Source organism: Nerophis lumbriciformis, linkage group LG25 (assembly GCF_033978685.3).
Source record: "Nerophis lumbriciformis linkage group LG25, RoL_Nlum_v2.1, whole genome shotgun sequence".
Taxonomy (NCBI): domain Eukaryota; kingdom Metazoa; phylum Chordata; class Actinopteri; order Syngnathiformes; family Syngnathidae; genus Nerophis; species Nerophis lumbriciformis.
The window spans coordinates 30,678,840-30,704,728 of record NC_084572.2 but is presented as its reverse complement, the minus strand read 5'-3'; the positions used below and the strand labels follow the sequence as shown (position 1 = coordinate 30,704,728).

General features: G+C 39.0%; 1 protein-coding gene across 1 annotated transcript; it reads right to left on the bottom strand.

Moving 5' to 3' along the window:
* Window positions 1–346: 346 nt before the first annotated feature.
* Window positions 347–25,178, bottom strand: LOC133621805 (serine/threonine-protein kinase PLK1). The gene is made up of 11 exons (XM_061984175.1): window positions 24,527–25,178; window positions 14,079–14,247; window positions 13,654–13,798; window positions 11,358–11,451; window positions 11,062–11,287; window positions 10,939–10,981; window positions 9,427–9,521; window positions 9,280–9,357; window positions 2,705–2,859; window positions 2,447–2,629; window positions 347–818 (listed from the first exon to the last, which is right to left on the bottom strand). The coding sequence occupies exons 1-11, from the start codon at window positions 24,878–24,880 to the stop codon at window positions 624–626; spliced, it is 1,737 nt and encodes a 578-aa protein (XP_061840159.1). The 5' UTR covers window positions 24,881–25,178; the 3' UTR covers window positions 347–623.
* Between the last annotated feature and the right edge of the window lie 711 nt (window positions 25,179–25,889).

Here is a 25,889-nt window from a genome sequence, read left to right as displayed (position 1 = left end):
GTCACTCCTAATCGCTAAATCCCATGAAATCTTATACGTCTAGTCTCTTACGTGAATGAGATAAATAATATTTGATATTTTACGGCAATGTGTTAATAATTTCACACATAAGTCGCTCCTGAGTATAAGTCGCACCCCCGGCCAATCTATGAAAAAAACTGCGACTTATAGTCCGAAAAACACGGTAGTTTGCGAATCACATCTCTCGTTACAATAACAAGTGGTTATGGACATAGGTGATATGTTAACAGCATACAATATTAATACAAATGATAAAAAAAATTGCACTCCAACTTAGGATAAGTTGAGGGACCGTTATAATTGAAACTGAAGCCACAACCATGACTTGGCTTGATCAGAGAATCTTTATTTAAACATGTAAAATTTTAAAGCATGTATGTTCAGCAATATGTACACATTTGTACATCTGAAGATGACCAAATATCTAAAATACATATTTTTTTTAAAAACAGAAATAGATAATGTCCATGATGAAACCACAAACACACACAGAAAAGAGCAGAGAATCTGACAGGACGTGAAGATGGAAGTCCGAGAAGGTCCCCAAAAACAAGTGAAAAATGTATAGTTGGATTCATGGGATATACAATAAATAGAACCTCCTAACGGGCGGCGTTGGTGACCGTGCTGTCCATCAGCTTCTCCACCATAAGCTTGGCGTAGCGCATGCGGCTTTCCAGCTCCTTGCTGCAGCCAAACTCCTCCAGCAGGGACAGCTTGTACGTGCGGAAGTCCCGCTTGGCGTCGATGTAGGTCACCGCGCCCATCAGCGGGCACAGGATCAGCTTGGTGTGGTCCTGGAACACCACATGTGACCATGAAGGGGAGTGCATGAGAAAGCGGAAAGGACAACTAGGCTTTCTTTGAACCATGTGGTCATTTATCAAAACATTTAAAGTCCTGCAACACAACCAATGTTGTCATTTCGCTAAAGAGCAAACTGCACATAATGATTCCCGGTATTAAGGATAAACTGCTGGAAAATTCCTGCCGGTTAATATTACCATTTCAGTTTGTAACTATCGTAAAACCACAGTGATACTGCCAAGTTCCTGGAGAAAGTGCTAGCGCCGCTAATCGCTACGTAGCCCGATTCAAATATCTTAGCATCTGTGCAAGTACTTTTCAGCAATAACCTGATAGTTTTGGTCACACTAACCGTGAAGAAATGTTTATATCGTTACATCACTAATGATGCTGATAAGTTGCTAATGAAGTACTGCGGTAATAATTAGAGATGTCCGATAATATCGGACTGACGATATTATCGGCCAATAAATGCTTTAAAATTATCGGTATCGGTTTCAAAAAGTAAAATTTATGACTTTTTAAAACGCCGCTGTACAGAGTGGTACACGGACGTAGGGAGAAGTACAGAGCAGTTGCGTCTCCCAGTCATACTTGCCAACCCTTCCGATTTTCCCGGGAGACTCCTGAATTTCAGTGCCCCTCCCGAAAATCTCCCGGGGCAACCATTCTCCCAAATTTCTCCCGATTTCCACCCAGACAACAATATTGGGGGCGTGCCTTAAAGGCCCAATCACATTATAGCTACGGCTTTTTACACACACAAGTGAATGCCATGCATACTTGGTCAACAGCCATACAGGTCACACTGAGGGTGGCCGTATAAACAACTTTAACACTGTTACAAATATGCGCCACACTGTGAACCTACACCAAACAAGAATGACAAACACATTTCGGGAGCACATGCGCACCATAACACAACATTAACACAACAGAACAAATACCCAGAAACCCCAGCAGCACTAACTCTTCCGGGACGCTACAATATACACCCCTCCGTTTTTCCGCTGAGGCCCACAGACTGACAAATCAAAGAATGCGTGTGCCATTCTAGTAGTTAGGTCCTTCAAAACCAGGACAATGTATAATATTTTTTTTCTAAAAACTAAAAATTGCAATATCGGTAGAGATTTTGTGTGAATGTTGAAGAGCCAAAGTAGAACTGAAATGCTAACCGCAGGCCAGATAGCATCAAGTAACAAAAGACATCAGCAAAATGAGCTAAAAAAAAAAAAAGCTAGCATGCTAACAGTACTATTCTAACAAGCTAACAATAACATATTTACAGGTAGCTTTAGTGAAATACCAAAATATATGACACTGAAGTGTATACTTAAATGATCTTAAAAATAAAATAAAAACATTTGCATTTCAAAATGCTAACTGTAACATGCATCCCAAAATATAATACTCGGAAGTTTGTACCTGAAAAATGTGTTCGAAATGCTGGTATGCTAATGTTAGTATGCATAAAGTACAAAAATATGACTGAGGTAAACACCTACAAAATTTGCAAAACATTTTTTTAGTTTACATACTGTAAATTCCGGACTATAAGACGGTACATTTTTCCTACACTTTGAACCCTCGGGCTTGGTTTGTAGAGGTCTCTCACCTGGAAGAAGTTGATCTGCACTGTGCCGTTACTGAGGTGCAGCACGATGGCGCTCTTGGTGCGGAACCACAGCGACAGGTAGGGCAGACGTGCCAGCTCGTCGCCTTCCCGCCGTGCCATGTTGGCGCCGGCCTTCAGCAGGTGCTCGCTCATGTAGTTGCGGAAGTACTTGAGCAGAGTTATCTGCGATAGGAAAGAGGCGGTGAGCATCATGACCGGAGGGTGAAGAAAAAGAATGAAAAGGTCCAAAGCGCTCGCCTTCTTGTTGAGTGCGGGCGGGTACGAGCGCACGCTGATGTACGACTCAGCCGTCGCCTTGTCGATGTACTGCAGGCTGTCGCCGTCGGCGTACATGAGGAGTCGTGTGTAGTCGTTGAAGAGCACACCCACGCTGTTGTCGCACAGCTGGTAGCCTACAACAATAGAACATGTTACACCGTGTCCACATCCTGTCAAACATTGGACTATTACAACTTTTTCACTTTCACATGGGCCAATACCAGCATGAATCATACATACTTATTATTTTGTAGTGAGCAATGTTAGAAAAGGTTGGATCAAGTGAAATGACTTAAGCATACATCATTGGTAGGTGTGAAACACACTAACCTATTTGCTATTACCCATCTAGAATGGACCTTCAGTATATGGTCTTCAAATTGAAGTGACATCTAGTGGCCACAATAATTCATGAAGTTAATCTCATGACGCGGACACATTTGTGACTGGATACTTTCTAATATGCCTTGGAGACTTTCTATGTGCAAGTAATATGCAACTATAATTATTTGATGCTTGTTTATTTGTAAAAATGTGCCGTTTTAGACTTCAATAAGCACACTTATAACGTACGTCTAGCTTGTGTGCTATTGTGTGCTTCGCTGTTGTGTAGCTGCAAGCTCCTAATAGCCTACGATGTAGGGTCGGACAATTATGGCAAAATAATAAATCCAGATTTTTTTGATTGATATTGCAATCATTAAAGGGGAACATTATCACAATTTCAGAATGGTTAAAACCATTAAAAATCAGTTCCCAGTGGCTTCTTATATTATTTTTTTCGAAGTTTTTTTCAAAATTTTACCCATCACGCAATATCCCTAAAAAAATCTTCAAAGTGCCTGATTTTAACCATCGTTATATACACCCGTCCATTTTCCTGTGACGTCACATAGTGAAGCCAACACAAACAAACATGGCGGAAAGAACAGCAAGCTATAGCGACATTAGCTCGGATTCAGACTCGGATTTCAGCGGCTTAAGCGATTCAACAGATTACGCATGTATTGAAACGGATGGTTGTAGTGTGGAGGCAGGTAGCGAAAACGAAATTGAAGAAGAAACTGAAGCTATTGAGCCATATCGGTTTGAAACGTATGCAAGCGAAACCGACGAAAACGACACGACAGCCAGCGACACGGGAGAAAGCGAGGACGAATTCGGCGATCGCCTTCTAACCAACGATTGGTATGTGTTTGTTGGGCATTAAAGGAAACTAACAAATATGAACTAGGTTTACAGCATATAAAATACATTTGGCACCAACATGCACTTTGAGAGTGCAGACAGCCCAATTTTCATCAATTAATATATTCTGTAGACATACCCTCATCCGCGCTCTTTTCCTGAAAGCTGATCTGTCCAGTTTAAGGGACGGTGTGAGCCAAGACATCCAGGGGGTTTAGCTCGCTCGTCTGCGGGAACAAACTGCCGCCATGCTTGCCGTGCTACCGAGGTCCTTTGTCCCTGAATTGCTCACACACTCCGGCAGATTCAATGGGGGTCTGACTTTATCGTTGGAAATGCATCTGCTTTGAGTGTCGCAGGATATCCACACATTCTTGCCATCTCTGTCGCAGCATAGCTTTCGTCGGTAAAGTGTGTGGAACAAACGTCCAATTTCTTGCCACTTTCGCATCTTTGGGCCACTGGTGCAACTTGAATCCGTCCCTGTTCGTGTTGTTACACCCTCCGACAACACACCGACGAGGCATGATGTCTCCAAGGTACGGAAAACAGTCGAAAAAACGGAAAATAACAGCTGATTTGACTCGGTGTTTGAGAAAATGGCGGATTGCTTCCCGATGTGACGTCACATTGTGACGTCATCGCTCCGAGAGCGAATATTAGAAAGGCGTTTAATTCGCCAAAATTCACCCATTTAGAGTTCGGAAATAGGTTAAAAAATATATGGTCTTTTTTCTGCAACATCAAGGTATATATTGACGCTTACATAGGTCTGGTGATAATGTTCCCCTTTAATAAATACACAAGTCATTAATTTGAAAACATTAGTATTTATTATACCACCAAAACTCTACTTTAGATATAGTATTAAAAAACCTGTATATGAAATAGTAACGAATAAACCACAGCTAAAATACTAATAAATGGTAAATATAAATTACAATAGCACCATAAAAAGTAAAATTTTGTTTATCCGTTTGGTTTTTAATTCAATTTTTTACCTTCTATACTTATTTTACCATCAAAGTGTGATTGCTTTTTGTGTAAAATAAAATGTTTGTTAAATAAATCCTCACATGTGTTGGTGCAATACATCTTTGGAGAATTTTGACAAGTATTTTAGGTCAAAGCATAATCCTTTCGTAAAAGTATCAATAAGCGGTACTTTTTTGAAACCTTTATTTTGTTAGCGCAGTCGGACTGGATGTGGCGTACCACGCTATTATTGTGAGGGGAATGTGCTGTTCTCAGCTTGAGGAGTAAAGCGGCGACTCATTTGAAGCTCAAAAAAGAAATTAGAGAGAGGGCCTCTCAAATTGCAACCCCCATCCATCCATTTTCTACCGCTTATTCCCTTTGGGGTCGCGGGGGTGCTGGAGCCTATCTCAGCTACAATCGGGCGGAAGGCGGAGTACACCCTGGACAAGTCGCCACCTCATCGCAGGGCCAACACAGATAGACAGACAACATTCACACTCACATTCACACACTAGGGCCAATTTAGTGTTGCCAAACAATCTATCCCGAGGTGCATGTCTTTGGAAGTGGGAGGAAGCCGGAGTACCCGGAGGGAACCCACGCAGTCACGGGGAGAACATGCAAACTCCACACAGAAAGATCCCGAGCCCGGGATTGAACCCAAGACTACTCAGTAGCACTTCGTATTGTGAGGCAGACGCACTAACCCCTCTACCACCGTGCTGCCCCAAATTGCAACCACTTATCGTTAATTGTTGTTACCGTATTTTCCGCACTATAAGGCGCACCGGATTATAAAGCGCACCTATGTCAACAAAACAGTCAGATAGGTCAGTCAAACTTTATTAATAGATAACAAACCAGCGTTCTGACAACTCCGTTCACTCCCAAAATGAATAAACAGCTGATTTACTCGTGTTACGTAAATCAAACGTGCAATCACAATATAGTAACACGTGAAATAGTGCAGAGCAATAACAATATATCAATAACTCAACGTTGCTCAAACGTTAATGTCACACAACACAACACACTAAATAAAAATGTTAAGCTCACTTTATGAAGTTATAGCTCATTCACAAATCCCTCGAATTCTTCCTCTTCAGTGTCCGAATTAAACAGTTGAGCGAATACGGCATCCAACATGGCCGGCTCCGTCTCGTTGAAGTCGTCATTAATGGAGTCAGTGTCGTTGCCGTTTATTAGTTCAGTGACAATTCCTGCCTTCCTGAAAGCTCGGACCACAGATGAGACTGAATCAGCCCAGGCATTTACGATCCACTGGCAGATAGTGGCGTATGTCGTCTGGCGCTGTCTCCCTGTCTTGGTGAACGTCACGTGTGTTCGCCTTCTGTCATCCACTGTTCCCACGCAGTTAGCAGTCTAGCTTCGAATGCCCTGTTGACACCAATATCTAGCGGCTGGAGGTCTTTTGTCAATCCACCCGGAATGACGGCGAGTATTGAATTAAGCGCGTAAGCGTGTCTCTTAATGTGATGTTATGAGCTAGCAAATATAACAACTACACTACCCAGCATGCAACGATAGTGACGAGCATGCGCGGTAGCCCTGAGAAGCGTTGTTGTATGCTGGCAGTTAGAATGTGGTTATGAGCACGCTGTGAGTAAACGTTGAGAACTCAGTTAACACGCCTCGTCTGCATTATTTATAATTAGACAGACAACACACTTAATAGGAGCCATTTTGGGGTCATTACATAAACACACAAATGGAAATGAAACGTCACATATCCCAGCATGCACCGCGCGCTTCTTCTTCTTCTACGGGGAAAAAAGATGGCGGCTGTTACCGTAGTTGCGAGACCGAAACTTTATGAAAATTAATATTAATATTAACCCATATATAAGGCGCACCGGATTATAAGGCGCACTGTCAGCTTTTGAGAAAATTTGTGGTTTTTAGGTGCGCCTTATAGTGCGGAAAATACGGTACATGGATGTCGTTCACAACAACACTGGCAGATGAGACGTGTTGTGGGTGTATGGATTGTTCCTGCTGGCTTTAGCTTCGTAGTTTAGTCAGTTTCAAATGACATTGTTTATCAGGACGGGGCGACTGAGTGTGTCAAGGATGAATGAACGCTACCGGACACGTTATTTTATAAAATAAGTGTTCCTTCTCCTCACAATGACAACATTTCACTCACATTTATGTCAATTTCCCTGATATTATCAACAGACACCCTTAATTTGTGTAATACACAACTATAGAGACAACATTGTGTGAACATATACACTAGGGATGTAACAATAAATGGCATTAATGATAACCACTGTAAAACTCAGTATTACTCTTAAATTAAAATGGAGAAAACGTGATTGATAACAGCACTTTGATTAACTCAAAGACTGACTGGCACCATCTCGAGCTTAAATGCTCACATGAAAACAAGAAACTTCTATGTCTTTCCCCATTAAGAAACGACATACCCCAATCTAAACTTACAGTATATACTGTATTTTTCGGAGTACAAGTCGCACCAGCCGAAAATGCATAATAAAGAAGGAAAAAAAAAACATAAGTCGCATTTTTGGGGAAATTTATTTGATAAAAGCCAACACCAAGAATAGACATTTGAAAGGCAATTTAAAATAAATAAAGAATAGTGAACAACAGGCTGAATAAGTGTACGTTATATGAGGCATAAATAACCAACTGAGAATGTGCCTGGTATGTTAACGTAACATATTATGGTAAGAGTCATTCAAATAACTATAACATATAGAACATGCTATACGTTTACCAAACAATCTGTCACTCCTAATCGCTAAATCCCATGAAATCTTATACGTCTAGTCTCTTACGTGAATGAGTTAAATAATATTATTTGATATTTTATGGTAATGTGTTAATAATTTCACACATAAGTCGCTCCTGAGGATAAGTCGCACCCCCGGCCAAACTATGAAAAAAAAACTGTGACTTATAGTCCGAAAAATATGGCAAGCACATTGTCTGAACAATTAAGATATTTAATTCGTACTTTACTCAGGAATACGAGACGGAGGTGTTTTTACGCAGGATTCAAGGATTTTAAACAAAGTATGACGCTACAACACTCGCCAGACATATTAAACAATAGATTTTTCGTTATGTACTTTTCATTTAAATAAATCCTGAAGTGTTGTATTGTACAAAACAATATTTAAAGCAATAACGGCTTTGCCAATAAAACAAATTAAAACAATCATTGAAGCATAAGAAACAAAGCATGCAAAACAGTGGCTTTTCTAACAGTGTATTTTACTGAATAACGAAAACTTGATCAAAAGTACTATTTGAGCACATTCAAGAATACTGCGATAACATGGCAATGGTGCCCCATAATACACCTGCTGTGATCCTGTTTTTATTAATTCTATTTTAATTATTTATTTTTTATCGTGTTCTGTGTGTGTTGTGTTGGCTCGGTACTCGTTTTATCTTTTAACCTGTTCATTGTACAGCACTTTGGCTACCCCTGTGGTAAACTTTAAATGTGCTTTATAAATAAAGTTGATTTGATTTGAACATAACAATTTTGGTCACAATAATTTGACATTACACACACACGCAAGCACACCAACAGGTAAAACGTATTGAACACTTTAATTCCTACCTGTTGTTTCCGTACATCCGAATAGGGAACGGACAGTGTTTTTGGAAAAAAATTATAATAATTTAAAACGGCCCTACTGTCGACGTGGCCCTGCGATGAGTTAGCGACTTGTCCAGGGTGTACACCGCCTTCCGCCCGATTGCAGCTGAGATAGGCTCCAGCGACCCCAAAAGGGACAAGCGGTAGAAAATGGATGGATGGATACTGTCGACGTGACTTTTCCTCTTTTATCCACAATTTCTTCACTCTCTACAGGGCTCCTTACTTTCTCTTCTTAATCAACAGCAAGACAGCGGGATGACACAACCAAACTTGATATTTGATACCGTTTTTACAGTTTGACTGTTAAGCATGTCCCTCCCATTGCTCACTGACCACTTCCTGTTTTGTTAGCTTACCAAACCGCAAGTGCCTTCGTTCATGCAATCAACCGTGCTTCATTCTTTCCGGTTTCTTCTCGACCAAAAAAATATATATTTATCGAACGTTTTATCAAACACATTTCATATTGATATCGATGACTTGTCTATCGCAATATAAAATGATATCGTTTAATCACCCAGACCTATCAAATAGCACCCCCAGGAATCGGAATCCGATGGAATTGTTGGGTGCCCAAAGATTTACACCCCTACTTGCCGATAGCGCCATCAAACCATTATCTATTCAAGTCATTTACTTTTCTGCTATACACAGCATATGCCACTATTGGTAAGCCATTGCAGGCTGGAGGTAAAACCCAGTTTCAACTTAAGGGCTTCCTTCCTACCTAGTCCGTATTTGTCCGAGTAGTCCACCCACTTGCTGATCCAGAAGATGGGAATGCAAGCAGGATCTTCTGCCTCCTCTGCATGGACAAACAAGTGTCAGCACCAGTCTGTAGACGTTGATGTGAACGTGAAGACGAGGGTCTCACCTTGACGTACGAGGGGTCTTGCTGAGGGTTTGGCAGCAATGATAGTGTTGAGCTGCTGCAGCATGTCCTTCACGTGGTCCACCGCCTCCTCCTCCCTGACAAAAAGAAGCAACACACATTTAGCGACGGCCTGCACATTAACACTCTGTCCCGACTTCTTGTACATTCAAACTATTCTAAAGTGCCGCTTATATCATCTTTGTTTCTTGTGTAGAAGGCGCAGGGACAACAATGTGTAATAAAACATAATTTATTGACCAAACAGCACTTTTGTTGTCTTCCCACATAGGTCAGACATACAGTACTTCCTTTTCCTGTCTGTAAACCGCCTGGGTAACGTAGTGTTTGAACCTTTACCAACACACTGGCATCATCACATCCTAGTTTACATGTATTTTTATATTTAACCATCCAGGGTAAGGTTAGTCAGAACCTATTTTCATTAGCAATGTTGACCTAGCATAGAGGCATCAATTAGATGTTAGCGATGTTGACGTGTGATGATAATTGCTCATCGACCCATTACCCAACAAATTGTACCGCTATAGATCACGTTGACAAATGCGTGCCAGGGTGAATGTGCCGGAACATTATTGAATGTTTAAGATGGACAAACACTTTCAGCCTAAAATAAACATGGAGATTATTTGAAACTTATTTTTGATGACAGCGCTCTTTGGTTATTACTATTAGTTATAAAGAATTAAAACAGTACAGTAATTTAACAATGTGCTATTACTACTATCCAGTGCCTACTTTTAGGTCCTTGTAGAAAAAAAAGAAGTAAAACATCAATACAGTATTTGTAGAAATCCTGTTTATTTTTTTGTATTTTTAGGTAAAGGTTCCAAAATTCACTTAAAATAAATCACAAGCCAATTCAATGTTATGGAAAAAGCCTCAAAACGTCACAATTTGAAAAATCTGCAAAATTCAGGCATTTCAGGCTGCAGCAATGAAATAAAAAAAAATCCAGGAGGGAAAGACTATCATGTATGGATATACTACATTATATATTTGTTATAACTTTGTTGTAAAGTTCCATTAAAAATATGTCTTATATACTTATATAATTTAAGAATTAAAAAAAAAAATTATACATTTTGAGGAAATCAAACAAAACAAAATAAAGCTTTTGTACCTTGATGAATTCATTATTTTTATGAGCGGATGACTTTCTGAATGTTGACACTGCAGACAAAAGCCTGACTTTTTATGAACAACGGTACACTTTATTTTATAAATCACATTGCTTTGTATTTCACCCACTTACACTTTAGTAAAGGAACTCTGACCTAATATAGTCTGTTGATTTATATACAAAGCCAGTCCGTAAGTCAGACTGATTTGTATCAACTACCCTGGACTGTGAAATGCGGTGGAAAACCACACACTTCTACAGGAACCTCTAGTTACTGAACTCTTGGTGGAAAAGGGCCTTATACACACACATATCTATCCAGTATATAGAAATGTATATGCTGAACAAGCATGCATAGACAGACATCTCACCTTGGAAGCTGCTCATCCTTGCAGTCGCCCTTCTCAGACTCTCCTAAGAAAGACAACTTATGTTGTTACCAAAGCTTAAAAAACAAGGCTGTGATGTTCACGGGTGTGGAGGGGGGGTCAGACCTTTGTTGTTAATGGCGGTCAGGGGTCTCCTCTGGGCGTGGTCGGCGGCTGTGGAAGGCGCTATGGAGAAACGCGGTGGCACAGTGAGGCAGGTGGTGGGCAGGCGCGGCGGGATGAAGCCGGTGGCGAAGAACTCGTCCGTTAGCATTTCTGTAATGGTGGGACGCTGGCTGGGGTCAGCGTGCAGCATCCGCTTGATGAGCACCGACGCTGACTGGTTGACGTGCTGGTTGGTAGAAGAGAAAGGTGAGCGGGAAGGACGCGTGAAAAGGTAAAGATCCTGAAATATGGCCTACCCAGGGGATTGTGTAATCGTTCTTCTTGATGCGGTTGTACGTCTCCTTCAGGCAGGTTGTCTCAAACGGCGGCTTGCCCACCAACAACGTGTACCTTTACCAAAATAATGTGTTCAGGAGTAATCTACAGTAAAAATCAAAGATCCTATAATTTGACACTTCTTATGGTTTCAGTGATCAAATTGAAACTAGGACTGGGTGACAAAATATTAATACCGTATTTTTCGGACCATAGGGCGCACTGCCGATGAGCGGGTCTATTCAGGTGTATGTTCAAACAAAAGGCACACCGGATTATAAATCACATTAAAAAGGGTCATATTATGATTTTTTTTCTATATTTAAAACAATATATTGTGGCCTACATAACATGTAATGGTGGTTCTTTGGTCAAAATGTTGCTTAGATTATGTTTTACAGACCATCTTCAAGTCGCTTTCTGACCTTCTCTTCTTGGACTACAATGGCAGACGCGCGCAATTTTTCAGGACTTATGCAGATCCAAAATACACACCAGAAGGTAAAAAAGAAGTTGGTTTTGCATAATATTGCGAAACAAAACATCAGTTAATATATCTGCTAATAGATGCCATTTTGCGGTCCTAATACACACACCATAATAATACTCGTATGTTGAAGCACAGTACGTCTGTCTGGTAGCCATAATGCTCCGACAATCCATCAAGCGGTGCGGCTTCAAAGTCGTACTAAAACATTTTGACAGATTTTTGAGCGCCGAGTGTAATATTCTATATTCTCAATGGAACATTTAAAGTTTTTATGTTTACTGGCATCTTGCAGTCTACACGTATCTCATGTGTGACTGCCATCTAACGGTCATACTTATTACACCATGTACCAAATAAAATAGCTTCGAGGTCAGTAAGCACAAATAGAATTATTCAGTACGTTAGGCGCACCGGGTTATAAGGCGCACTGTCGATTTGTGAGAAAATTAAAACATTTTAAGTGCGCCTTAAAGTAAAAAAATACAGCATATATCACGACAGACACAATATCAATACAAAATGCGTTCGATTAAATGTTGGATACATTTTTTTCCCTTTGTCGGAAGAAAGTTGGTTGCGTGAACAAAGGCATTCGGTCTCTGGTAACCGAGCAACACAGGAAGTGATCACTAGGCTTGACACGCTAACAGCCAATCAGGTAACAGTAATAATAATTATAATAATACATTTTACTTATAAAGGCGCCTTTCTGGGCACTCAAGGACACCTTACAAAATCAAAACAATAAAATCAAATTGGATAAAAACAGCAACAACAAAGATCGATAACATTTACAATGAATAAGCAGTCAGGAAAAGGTGTGTTTTGAGTAGGGCTGCAACTAACGATTAATTTGATAATCGATTAATCTGACGATTATTACTTTGATTAATAATCGGATAAAATAGACAAACTACATTAATATCCTTTCCAGTATCTTATTGGGAAAAAAAACAGCATACTGGCACCATACTTATTTTGATTATTGTTTCTCAGCTGTTTGTACATGTTGCAGTTTATAAATAAAGGTTTATAAAAAAAATAATTAAAAATTTAAATAAATACAATTGCCTCTGCGCATGCGCATAGCATAGATCCAACGAATCGATGACTAAATTAATCGCCAACTATTTTTACAATCGATTTTAATCGATTAGTTGTTGTAGCCGTAGTTTTGAGTCTTGATTTGAAGAGGGATATTGAGTCTAAGTATCAGCTATCAAGTTTGGTTGCGCCATCTTCTTGTCTCGCGGTTCATTCTTTGCATGGAGTGAGAAGAGAAAGTGAAAATGAAGAAATACGGCAGTTTTCTGGATTTTTCTTTTTTTTTTTTTTTTTTTAAAAAGGGGACCGTAGTCAGACTAATATGGTCTGTAAATGACGCAAGGCGCTCGTGCCCACCAAGACCGCTAATACCACACCACCATAACCGCACAACTCTAACTTCCTGGCACTAAACCTGCAGAAAATAGTTCTCAGGTTTATCCAAGTTTACATATTCACACTCTGCACTATTTTCTTACACTTTAAGCATTTTTGTTAAGTGTTCAATTTGACATTTCCTTTCTGCGTTGATAGCGAGGGGATTATAATCAGAGGAAGGTTACGTTTGAAATAAAAATGTTAACATTGATACATTTTACTCCTGCTTCTTATTTTCCATAGGTCGTGAAAAATAATTATTGATATATAGTGATACAGTTTTCAGCCATATTGTCCCGCCCTAATTGAAACAGTGCCATGTTTTTAATATTTGAAATACAAATAGTGTGTGTGTGTGTACTTACAATATACACCCGAGCGACCACACGTCGACCTCAAAGCTGTGCCCCTTCTTGCAGAGAACCTCAGGAGCGATGTAGTTGGGCGTTCCACACAACGTCTTCTTCCGCTCGCCGTCAAACTCGATCTTGGTGGCCAGGCCAAAGTCGCCTGCCGGACGCAAACACAAAGTTTTTGGCACAGAGACGGGAGAACATGTGAAAAATGACTTCCTGGGAAAAGTCACCACTGACAATAAAAACACATGAACGACTGAAGAGTTTTTTTGATGATTGTTTTCATGAGTCAGTGGAAACATCTCATCCAGGAAGTGAGAATCATTTGTATCATGGATATCTGAGGCGTATCATCGATGGACAAACAAGTTTGTCTTTATGCATACTGATTCTAAAAGTCAAATATAAGCGTATTTTTGTGTTATTCCACTCACCTATTTTGACATCCATGTCATCGTTGAGGAAGATGTTGCCCAGTTTGAGGTCTCTGTGGATGACTTTGTTATTGTGCAGGTATTGGACTCCCTTGAGCAGATGCATCATGTAGTAGCGCGCCTCGGGCTCGGTTACCGCCTTACGACGCTTGTGCAGCTCCAGCAGCGACTGCAAAACAGAAACGACATAAACATCATTCACTTGGGCCATTGGCTCCAAAGTAAACATCGTCTTAAACAAGTCCTGTTTTCCATATTTCATGTTTTCCGTAATTTCACAAACCTTTATTACAGTATTGTTGAATGTGCTCAATTACACACACTCAAATTTTTCATAAGCTTTATTTTTTAAAAGAGTGTTTTTTTTATTCATGTTAGTATTTAAAATGGCTAGCAATTAGCGCACTAGCTGCTTCTCAGGAATGAACAGTATCACTAAGTTTTTCAAACAGTGGTAATTTTATCAATCGATCAATGTTTATTTATATAGCCCTAAATCACAAGTGTCTCAAAAGGGCTGCACAAGCCACAACGACATCCTCGGTACAGAGCCCACATAAGGGCAAGGAAAAACTCACCCCAGTGGGACTTCGATGTGAATGACTATGAGAAACCTTGGAGAGGACCGCATATGTGGGTAAACCCCCCCCTGTAGGGGAGACTGAATGCAATGGATGTCGAGTGGGTCTAACATAATATTGTGAGAGTACAGTCCATAGTGGATCCAACATAACAGTAAGAGTCCAGTCCACGGTGGGGTCAGCAGGAAACCAATTTTACTATAAATAAAATTGGAAACTGTATTACTAACAGTCAGGAATTTTAACGCGTTTCATTATAATGATAATTATTACATCCTTGATTTTGCCCAAATAATGTGAATGCAAATATAATTTATCTAGCTTGTTTGAAATGGCTATTGTGTGATTGTAATTTTCATGTTCAAAATGTTGTCTGTATGCTCATCTGTTTTGGTTCAAAATACTTTTTTTGTCATTTACAATAAATACAATTATCTAACTTCGTAAATAAAACGTATGTTATATTTTTATTACATTTTGATGTTTTTTTCCGAATATACCAAGGATTAAAATAATAATAATTATGATTAAAAAAATAAGAAAATGTTGCTGTAAATTTTGATTACGGGATGTTTCCTTTTTTTGCTTTTAAATCCGGTTAAACAAAACGTAAATATTAAAATAAGTTCTATTTTATTGTTTACTTCAAGGTTGTCCACAGTAGACAGCAGCCCTTCAGAGAATATAATATACAAAACCCAAAACCAGTGAAGTTGGCACGTTGTGTAATTCGTAAATAAAAACAGACTACAACGATTTGCAAATCCTTTTCTACCTATATTCAATTGAATAGACTGCAAAGACAATATATTTAATGTTCTAACTGAGAAACTTATTTTTGTTGTTGTTGCATATAATCATTAACTTAGAATTTAATGGCAGCAACACATTGCAAAAAAGTTGGCACAGGGGCATTTTTACCACTGTGTTACATAGCCTTTCCTTTTAACAACACTCAGTAAACGTTTGGGAACTGAGGAGACCAATTTTTGAAGCTTTTCAGGTGGAATTCTTTCCCATTCTTGCTTAAGTTAGACAGTCTGGGGTCTCTGTTATGTTTTAGGCTTCATAATGCGCCACACATTTTCAATGGGAGACAGGTCTGGACTACAGGCAGGCCAGTCTAGTACCGCCACTCTTTTACTACGAAGCCACGCTGTTTTAACACGTGCAGAATGTGGCTTGGCATTGTCTTGCTGAATAAGCAGGGGCGTCCATGAAAAAAACTTTGCTAGGATGGCAACATAAGCATTAATGGTGCCTTCACAGATGTGTAAGTTACCCATGCCTTGGGCACTAACACACCCTCATACCATCACAGATGGTGGCTTTTGAACTTTGCGCCTATAACAGTACGGATGGTTCTTTTCCTCTTTGGACCGGAGGACACGACGTCCACAGTTTCCAAAAATAATTTCAAACGTGCACTCGTCAGACCAAAGAAGACTTTGCATCAGTCCATCTTAGATGAGCTCGGGCCCAGCAAAGCCGGCGGCGTTTTTGGGTGTTGTTGATAAATGGCTTTGCATAGTAGAGTTTTAACTTGCACTTACAGATGTAACGACCAACTGTAGTTACTGACAGTGGTTTTCTGCCTGAGCCCATGTGGTGACATCTTTTACACACTGATTATGTTTTTTGATGCAGTACCGCCTGAGGGATCGAAGGTCCGTAATATCGCTTACGTGCAGTGATTTCTCCAGATTCTCTGAACCTTTGGATGATATTACGGGCCGTAGATGGTGAGATCCCTAAATTCCTTGCAATAGCTGGTTGAGAAATGTTCTTAAACTTTTCGACAATTTGCTCACGCATTAGTTCACAAAGTGGTGACCCTCGCCCCATCCTTGTTTGTGAATGACTGAGTATTTCATGGAAGCTGCTGTTATACCCAGTCATGGCACCCACCTGTTCCCAATTAGCCTGTTCACCTGTGGGATGTTCCAAATAAGTGTTTGATGAGTATTCCTCAACTTTCTCAGTCTTTTTGACACTTGTACCAGCTTTTTTGAAACAGGTTGCAGGCATCAAATTCCAAATGAGCTAATATTTGAAAAAAAAACAACAAAGTTTACCAGTTTGAACGTTAACTATCTTGTCTTTGCAGTCTATTCAATTGAATATAGGCTGAAAAGGATTTGCAACTCATTGTATTACACAACGTGCCAATTTCACTGGTTTTGTACATAAAATTACACATGAAACATTATGGAGGATTGGTGTCACAAATTGGAAAAAGTTGAAAAGAGAAGGAAAAGCGGTAGAAAATTTATGGATGGATGAAATATTCCAGGGGATGGAACTATGGTTGCAACTATCGATTGTTTTAGAAATCTATTAATTTTGTTCGATTAATCGGATAAACCACCCTTTATAGCTTCAATACGTATTTTAGTTTAAAAAAAACCTAATACGTATAATGTTTGTGCTTTCCTAAACCATATTTTTTTCTAATAAATCCCCATAAACTTTGACAAATGAATTTGAAATGTTAAAAGTTCAAATTAAAATTTCAGTGTATTTTCAAATTTCAGTCACTCCATGTACGGTATTTGGAATTTTCACACTCTAATGACTAATCAACGCAACCAAATGTAGTTCAAAGCGTAATTGATTATTGTTGCAGCCATAGTTTGAACATAATACATACCTGCCAACTACTCCGGTTTTCCCGTAATTCGTACGGTTTTCATCAACCTATTCCGGGTTACGGTTGCAGTGATAAAAAATACGGTTTTTCATTAATAAAAAAAAAAAAAAAGGGTGAAAACTACGCGAATTGCACCTTGTGCAGACAAGATTTTTCGATCGGACACGGAGGAATTAGCGATGTAAAAGACCACGTTGGGACACAAAAACACAAGTCTAATGCCGTTGCTAGCGATACAAGTGGAAAACTTTCAACGTTTTTCGTCGCCCAAACAGATTCTTTGGATGTGATAAATGCCGAAGTTTTATTTACGGAGGCAATAATTGAGCATGGATTTCCAATCGCACTGGCTGATCACATGGGACAGTTACATGTTTGTAATGCAACCTTTAAAAATCATTACGCGGTGATCGCGGTCCCAAAAATAAACTTTTCTTGCATGATAATGTCCAGAAAAATTCACTTTATATTACTATAGAGTCCTTTTAACGAATGAGTTTGATGGTTTATCACAAACCTTAAATGAAAGAAGTCCTTTGTTCTCCTGCACCATGCGCTTTGGCCTTGCTTCGTGTTTGGTGCGCAATCCTGTCGGCTGTATTTCACAGCACGACATACTGTTAAAAGTGTTTATACTATTTATGCTTTCAAGTCCAAGTTGAAGAAATCTTGTTAAATGTTGACAGCATAACTACCAAAATACAGAAGTATGTCCTTAATATTTTTTGCAGTGCTATTTCTGTTGAAAAGTTAAAATGATTACATTAGAGATGTGATGTGCCACTTTTCAAGTGTCTGATGGCTTAAATTAATTTTCATTAATTTTTCATATTTTGAATTCTTTTGAAAGGCTTACAAAAAAACTACATTTGAATTGTAATTCCATGCTATTGACAGGACTATTAATTTTAATGAAGTTAGCTTACCATGTTTACAGTATGATAATTGTGATAGAAATGTGAATTTTAGGCACAGAATATTTTTTACAATTGAACAAGGCAGTAGATTATACAAGCTTGGACAGAAAGTTAATAATGACACCAATTTTTTTTTTAATGGAATTGTTTAGTACTGTTTTACCATTTGTTTACTGTAAAAAGTGTTTATACTGTTTATACTTTCAATTAACAAATTGAAGTCTTGTGAAAGGTTGACAGGATAACTGGCATTAACTGTCAAAATAATTTCAAACTATTGAAGTTAGCTTACAGAATAAACATGTCAATCAACCCATATGATTTTTGCTGTAATATTTTTGTTTTGAAAAGTCACTGTGACTGATAGAAAAGTGATGGTTTTAGCAACATTTTAACCTGTCTGAATGCTAATAATCATTTTGCGTCGGGGGGCGAAGCCCTGAACCCTCCACCAGGACTTTGTCCTGGACCTACCGGGGCCTGCGGCCCTTGGACCCTGGCTACTAGGTTTTTCTGATTTCAAAAGTTGGCAGGTATGATAATATCACACGACTAACAATTACTGGGTTTTGATATATTTAGATGCTTAGCATATTGTGACACTGACGTGGCTCTGGCTTGTTCCGTAAAAATGTCGACCTGTCAAACGATTAAATTCTTTAATCCCATTATAAACACTTCGGCATTTGGATTAATAACTCGAGGTTCTGAATTTGAATTATCCCAATTGCCCCATTAATGAATTTGAAATGATATCAAATACCCCAATTTATAAATTGGGAATAATCCCAAATAACCACTTTTATGGATTTGGATGAATCCCAAATAACCACACTTGCTGTGAATTTGGATTGACCACACTTCTGAATTTGGAATAATCGCAACTCACCACACTTATGATTTTCGATAGTCGCGATTAACCATGTTTGTGATTTTGTATTAATTATAGAGATGTCCGATAATGGCTTTTTTGCCGATATCCGATATTGTCCAACTCTTAATTACCGATTCCGATATCAACCCATACCGATATATACAGTCGTGGAATTAACACATTATTATGCCTAATTTTGTTGTGATGCCCGGCTGGATGCATTAAACAATGTAACAAGGTTTTCCAAAATAAATCAACTCAAGTTATGGAAAAAAATGCCAACATGGCACTGCCATATTTATTATTGAAGTCACAAAGTGCATTCTTTTTTTCAACATGCCTCAAAACAACAGTTTGGAATGGCGGGGTTGGTTGGGGGTAGCGGGGGGTGTATATTGTAGCGTCCCGGAAGAGTTAGTGCTGCAAGGGGTTCTGGGTATTTGTTCTGTTGTGTTACGCTGCGGATGTTCTCCCAAAATGTGTTTGTCATTCTTGTTTGGTGTGGGTTCACAGTGTGGCGTATATTTGTAACAGTGTTAAAGCTGTTTATACAGCCACCCTCAGTGTGACCTGTATGGCTGTTGACCAAGTATGCATTGCATTCACTTGTGTGTGTGAAAAGCCGTAGATGTTATGTGATTGGGCCAGCATGCAAAGGCTGTGCCTTTAAGGTTTATTGGCGCTCTGTACTTCTCCCTACGTCCGTGTACCACTCCGTACAGCGGCGTTTTAAAAAGTCATACATTTTACTTTTTGAAAACGATACCGATAATTTCCGATATTACACTTTAAAGCATTTATCGGCCGATAATATCGGCAGTTCGATATGATTGGACATCTCTAATTAATTGTGATTAACCACACCTATAATTTTGAATTAAACACAATTAACCACATTTACGGTTTTAGATTAATCGCAATGATCAGATTTAAAATTTTGGATTGTGATTAACCACTTTTATGATTTTGGATTATTCGAGGATAAATTTAGATTAATCACAGGTTATTTATTACACACCTGTATAATAAAAACGTGTTTTTTTAAAAGCTATGATTTGGACACAAATGCAATTTTCATTGTCAAAATGTATCAGGATCTTTTTTCAAATGTTTTGTTTGATTGAAAGTCCGTCATTTGCTCAAAACTTACTAACAGTTTTATCTCAAATATCATTGACGTGTTCTTTGGAGTGGACATTTTCCATCGAGCACACCAGTCATATTTGTTTTGGTGTATGCCACTGGTTCTTAACCTGGGTTCGATCGAACCTTAGGGGTTCGGTGAGTCAGCCTCAGGGGTTCCACGGAGCCTCCGCCGCGGAGGTCAAGACACACCCGACTCATCGTGTAAATAAAAACCTCTCTATCGGCGTATTATGGATACCCCCAAACAATGTTCCCTCTAATTTTCCATATGCTTGAGTAAACGCAAAAACTCCTTGAGCATTCAGTGGAGCACATGTGAGTGACGTCAGAAGTGCACATGCACTGTGGCCACACCTGCAGCCCACTAGTCCCAAACCTGACTAAATAAGTTAAATGTTTTATTATTATAATCAAATGACAGCAGTCATTTCCATGAGATTATTTTCTAATATAAGTGTTTTGGCCCACTTACAATGACAATAACATAAAATATTGTTTTTCATGAGCTGTGTACTGCTTTGGAAATAATTTGTACCCCTTTCAGATATCGCATTTAGGTCCCACTAAAACATTCACATGTTGCACAATGATATGTAAACATGGGATCATGTGTACATTCCTGTATCTTTCTGTTTGTAAAATATATTTTTATTAGTCCTTCCATCCATTTTCTACCGCTTGTCCCTTTTGGGGTTGCGGGAGGTGTTAGAGCCTATCTCAGCTGCATTCGGGCAGAAGGCAGGGTACACCCTGGACAAATAGCCACCTCATCACAGATCTTTATTAGTATTTATTTAATATAATAACATAATTTCATGATTAATATTTACAAATTAAGAATAAATTAAGAAAAAAACGTTTTATTTTTGACTAAAAAAGGGTTCAGTGAATGCGCATATGAAACTGGTGGGGTTCGGTACCTCCAACAAGGTTAAGAACCACTGGTGTATGCATTGACCAGCACTAACAAACATGAGTGTACAGCTCTGGTAATGGATACATTCGCACTAAGGCTGAAACGACGCGTCGACGTAGTAAAAGGAAAAATAATCTATAGATTAATCGAAAAAATAATCTATAGATTAACCGATTAATCGAAAAATAATCTATAGATTAATCGAAAAAAATAATCTATAGATTAACCGATTAATCGAAAAATAATCTATAGATTAATCGATAGAAAAATAATCGTTAGCTGCAGCCTTAATTCGCACCCACCTGCACAAATGTACTTCAAAATGTAACAATCAAAATAAATATGCCTTTTTTTTTTGTTTACTAGGGCATGCATATATAATATGCATTAGTTTGACCATTTAAAATCAATAATAAAGAAAAGGAGATGCTTGGAAATAGCATAAAAATGCCCCCAAAACTTGGAAAAACGCGATTCATAGCGTTACTTTTTGGTGTAACCATCATGAGCGTTCTGTTCAGGTATATTTCTTTTATATTTTGATAAATCATCATATTTATGTATTACTAAATTTAAATAGGTATTGATCAGTTTTTAAGCTGTGTGTATTTGATTTCAGTTTGCTTTTGACATCTTATTTAGAATTGTAGTTGAAACTTTTACAACCTTGTGTTGTGCTCATGATGGCGTAACCAAGCTAGATTTCATTTAATGATCTTATTTTGAATATTTATTCCCTTTTTTTACATTTAGTATATTCAAATATTCATTTATAAACATTGAATACATTTCAAATATCAATAAAATGCAATTGCCTTCATCTTATAGGGTAATGTTTAGTTACACCAAGTCATGAGCGTAACACTAATCTTCATCACTTTGACTTGTAATATCTCTAATTCTGGTGGTGTTTATGTTTTTTTCTTTTTGGAACATGTACTATACATATAATACAGGGGTAGGGAACCCATGGCTCTAGAGCCAGACGTGGCCCTTTTGATGACTGCATCTGGCTCTCAGATAAATCTTAGCTGACATTGCTTAACACGATAAGTCGTGAATAATCCTGCTTGAAATCCCAGCGTTAAAAATAACGTTCAAAATATAAAACATTCTCATGCATTTTAATCCATCCATCCGTTTTCTACAGCACCTGTTCAAGGTTGCGGATGGCTCAGCCAATCCCAGCTGTTCTTCGGGGTACAGGAGGGTCGCATTAATGGTAAGAAGCATTTTATTTATTATTGGTTAGCTTCAGAATAACAATGTTATTAAAAAGAATAAGAGACTTATTATACTCTAAAAATGTTGGTCTTACTTAAAGAAATGCACGCATTTAGTTGTATTCAGTGTTAAAAAATATTATGTTGCTCTCACAGAAATAGATTTTACAATATTTGGCTTTCATGGCTCTCTCAGCCAAAAATGTTCCCGACCCCTGATATAATACACAATAAAGTCCCATATAAAATTATGTTTCTAGCAATACTTTAATTTTGTCTTTGAAAGTAAGTGTGAATGTTGTCTGTCTATCTGTGTTGACGACTTGTCCAGGGTGTACACCGCCTTCCGCCCGATTGTAGCTGAGATAGGCTCCAGCGCCCCCCGCGACCCCGAAGGCAATAAGCGGTAGAAAATGGATGGAAGTAACACTCCAATGTCCATTAGTGGAGCTGTACACATGATCAATATCATACATTATCTCATTGATATGCATTATCAATCATACAGTATATCCGGTCAAGTTAATAACGCCAAACACATACTGTAATTGAATTACAGTATGTGTTTGGCGTTATTATGACGTGCGGTGAGTTTCATGGGTGGTGAGGCACTGACTTCATCACAGTCAGATTTACAAACATATGAACCCTAAAGAGTATCTTATTCACCATTTGATTGGCAGAAGTTAACGGGTTATGTTTAAAAGCTCATACCAGCATTCTTCCCTGCTTGGCACTCAGCATCAAGAGTTGGAATTGGGGGTTAAATCACCAAAAATGATTCTCGGGCGCGGCGCCGCTGCTGCCCACTGCTCCCCTCACCTCCCAGGGGGTGAACAAGGGGATGGGTCAAATGCAGAGGACAAATTTCACCACACCGAGTGTGTGTGTGACAATCATTGGTACTTGAACTTAACTTTACACATACAAACTGTAGCACACAAAAAAGCACATTTAATAAAAAAAACGTTATTATGGTCTTACCTTTACTTACAAATTAAGTCCATGCGCCACAACTAAAGCCCTCACTTAAACTTTCCACGTGCAAGATTTAATCTATTTAAAAAAGTGTAACCGAGGGTTTATAAATGTCGCCTATACTGTATGAAACTACAAAATAAACACGGAGGCTCCAGTTTACACGAGGACCACTTTATTTACCTTCTTTCAAAAACTTCCGATCCACCACATGTGATCACTTCCGCTCTTAACGCCTTCAAAATAAGAGCTCGAGGCATATACTGTATAACAGCGCATAACAGGAACTTAACATCACAAAGAGGAAAGCCCATGAAAATAGGTTACAAAAGTTATTTAATAAGAAGCCAAAAAGTGCAAAAACAATAATGTTCGTGTTGGAGGAGTTGTGAATTAGATACACCTGCAGTCTGCAGGTGTACCTAATGTTGTGGCCCTGCAGTCATTCACAACTCCTCCAACACGAACATTATTGTTTTTGCACTTTTTGGCTTCTTATAAAATAACTTTTTTAAATAGATTCAATCCTGCACGTGGAAAGTTTAAGTGTGGGCTTTAGTTGATACAACAATTCTACGGCGGGGGTGCAGGAGGCGGGGCTACTGGAGCCTCAGCCAGTGCGTCTTTTGCAGCCGTTTTATGATCGCTCAGCACAAGAAATACGTTACACACATACAGTTGTTGACAAAATACACTGTACATTATATACCTCAGCTAACTAAACTATGGAAATGTATAATATAATTCATATAGCAATACAGTCTCACTGCACAGCAGGCCAGCAGTTAGCCGAGTCCGTCCATGTTGAGGCAGTGAGTGACGTGCCTCAACTGGCTGCTGTTCACCGCACCGTCTCTTCTCAGTATTTGAACAGCAAATGTGAAAATTCAGCGATTTTGAATATAAATAATGTAAAACTGGTGAAGTTAAATGGAAAATAACTTTATAGTATAATCACTGGATACATATAACAATTTAATTATTTTTTCTTTTTACATTTTTTTTCTTTCCATGATGGCAGGTGAGGCCCCGCCTCACCTGCCTCTAGTGACTGCACGCCACTGTGTAATTCCATTACTCATAATAAAATTGTAAAAAGAAAGCAAAAAAAATACAGTATATAGGAAGTTTTTTGTGTTTTTTAAAGACAAAAGGAGACTTACTCTCCTCCTGCAGATCTCCAGCACCACAAAGACGAAGTCATCGTTCTCGAAGAAGTCGTGGAAGCCGACGATGTTGGCGTGGTGGAGGCTTTTGTGGATGGCGATCTCGGAGGTCATCTTCTCCCGCTGGTGCTGCTTGAGAATCAGCGACTTGGGGACGATCTTCCCGGCGAACACCTGCTTGGTCTCCACGTCCGTGATCTCGTAGCACTTGGCGAAGCCCCCCTTGCCCAGGAAGCGGCCGCGCGTGTAGCATCTCATGGTCCGGGGGTCGACCAGGCACTCGGGGATCTCCTTAAGGGGAGCCGACTTGGGGTCGACGCGGGCCACCGTCTTCGCGGCTCCGGCGCTCATTCTGAAGGCAAATGCTGCTTTTTAAAAGAACGGAGGCGGCTTTAAAACGACTCGCTAGCTATGGTAACCAAGCTAACTAGGCTACACGCACAAACTCGCCGTGTTGCCTTTTAAAACCAACCACGACAAAATTACTCTCGACACTTAGACGATAATATTTATCTTTAAAAGTTTCAAATTAAATCTCTGGTCAAACACTAAAGTCCGACTAAGGTCTTTTCACAGCCACGGCGTCCTTCCGTCTTCTGCGTCTCTTTTTTTTTTTTTAGTCCACAGCCGCTGTTACAAAATTTAAAAAGCTGCATCTGGCGTACTGGCGGCCTCTGATTGGTTGGCCGGATTTGAATTACACAGGCGTACAGCAAAGCATCACGGGAAACTAGTGTCAACCAGCCAATCAGCGCTGAAGAGGCAAACAGTGACTAGCAATTGGCTGTTTGGGCTTCCTTTTACACGGTGCTCATGGGAAATGTAGTTGACTCTCAGACTTTTAAAAGTTGTTGCGACTGTCATGGCTGCCATGCTTTGAAAAATAACCACTTTGAAGAGGTTTGGGTAATACATACATTCACGTGTATACAATATTATTGTGGTTTTAATGTGCGCTAAGGAGCATTATAACGAGAAGTGTTGATTTTGATTCTTCTTTCTTTCTTTAGTTTATTTCGAACATGAACACACTTACAGTATAATACATCGCACAATTTCATATCATTTCACTTTACATCATGTCCGAAAAGGAGTAGGAAGAAGCAAAGCTTATTTAATCCTACCCCTTTCCCACTTCAGAGCGTTTACAAATATATAGAATCATTTACTGACCTTTTTATAATATAAAATAACATCTGTGAATTAATACACACAACAGTTTTGTAATATGTAATTAATTAATTCAGTCATTATTAACATACTGAGATGAAGAATATTTTATTTTCAATAAGGTTGAAAGTATTTCTCATAATTCTTCTTCTTTGTACTTTGTAAGCACCATTAATTTGAACAACCTCTT

Bases quoted from the DNA above. Each gene is read 5' to 3' on its own strand.
- LOC133621805 (XM_061984175.1), bottom strand. From the start codon at position 24,880: ATGAGCGCCGGAGCCGCGAAGACGGTGGCCCGCGTCGACCCCAAGTCG. The intron at 11,288-11,357 runs GTAGGCCATATT...TCTACCAACCAG, and splicing joins ACGATTACACAATCCCCTGG to CACGTCAACCAGTCAGCGTC. The intron at 9,522-10,938 runs GTGAGATGTCTG...TCTTTTTGTCAG, and splicing joins AAGGATGAGCAGCTTCCAAG to GGAGGAGGAGGCGGTGGACC.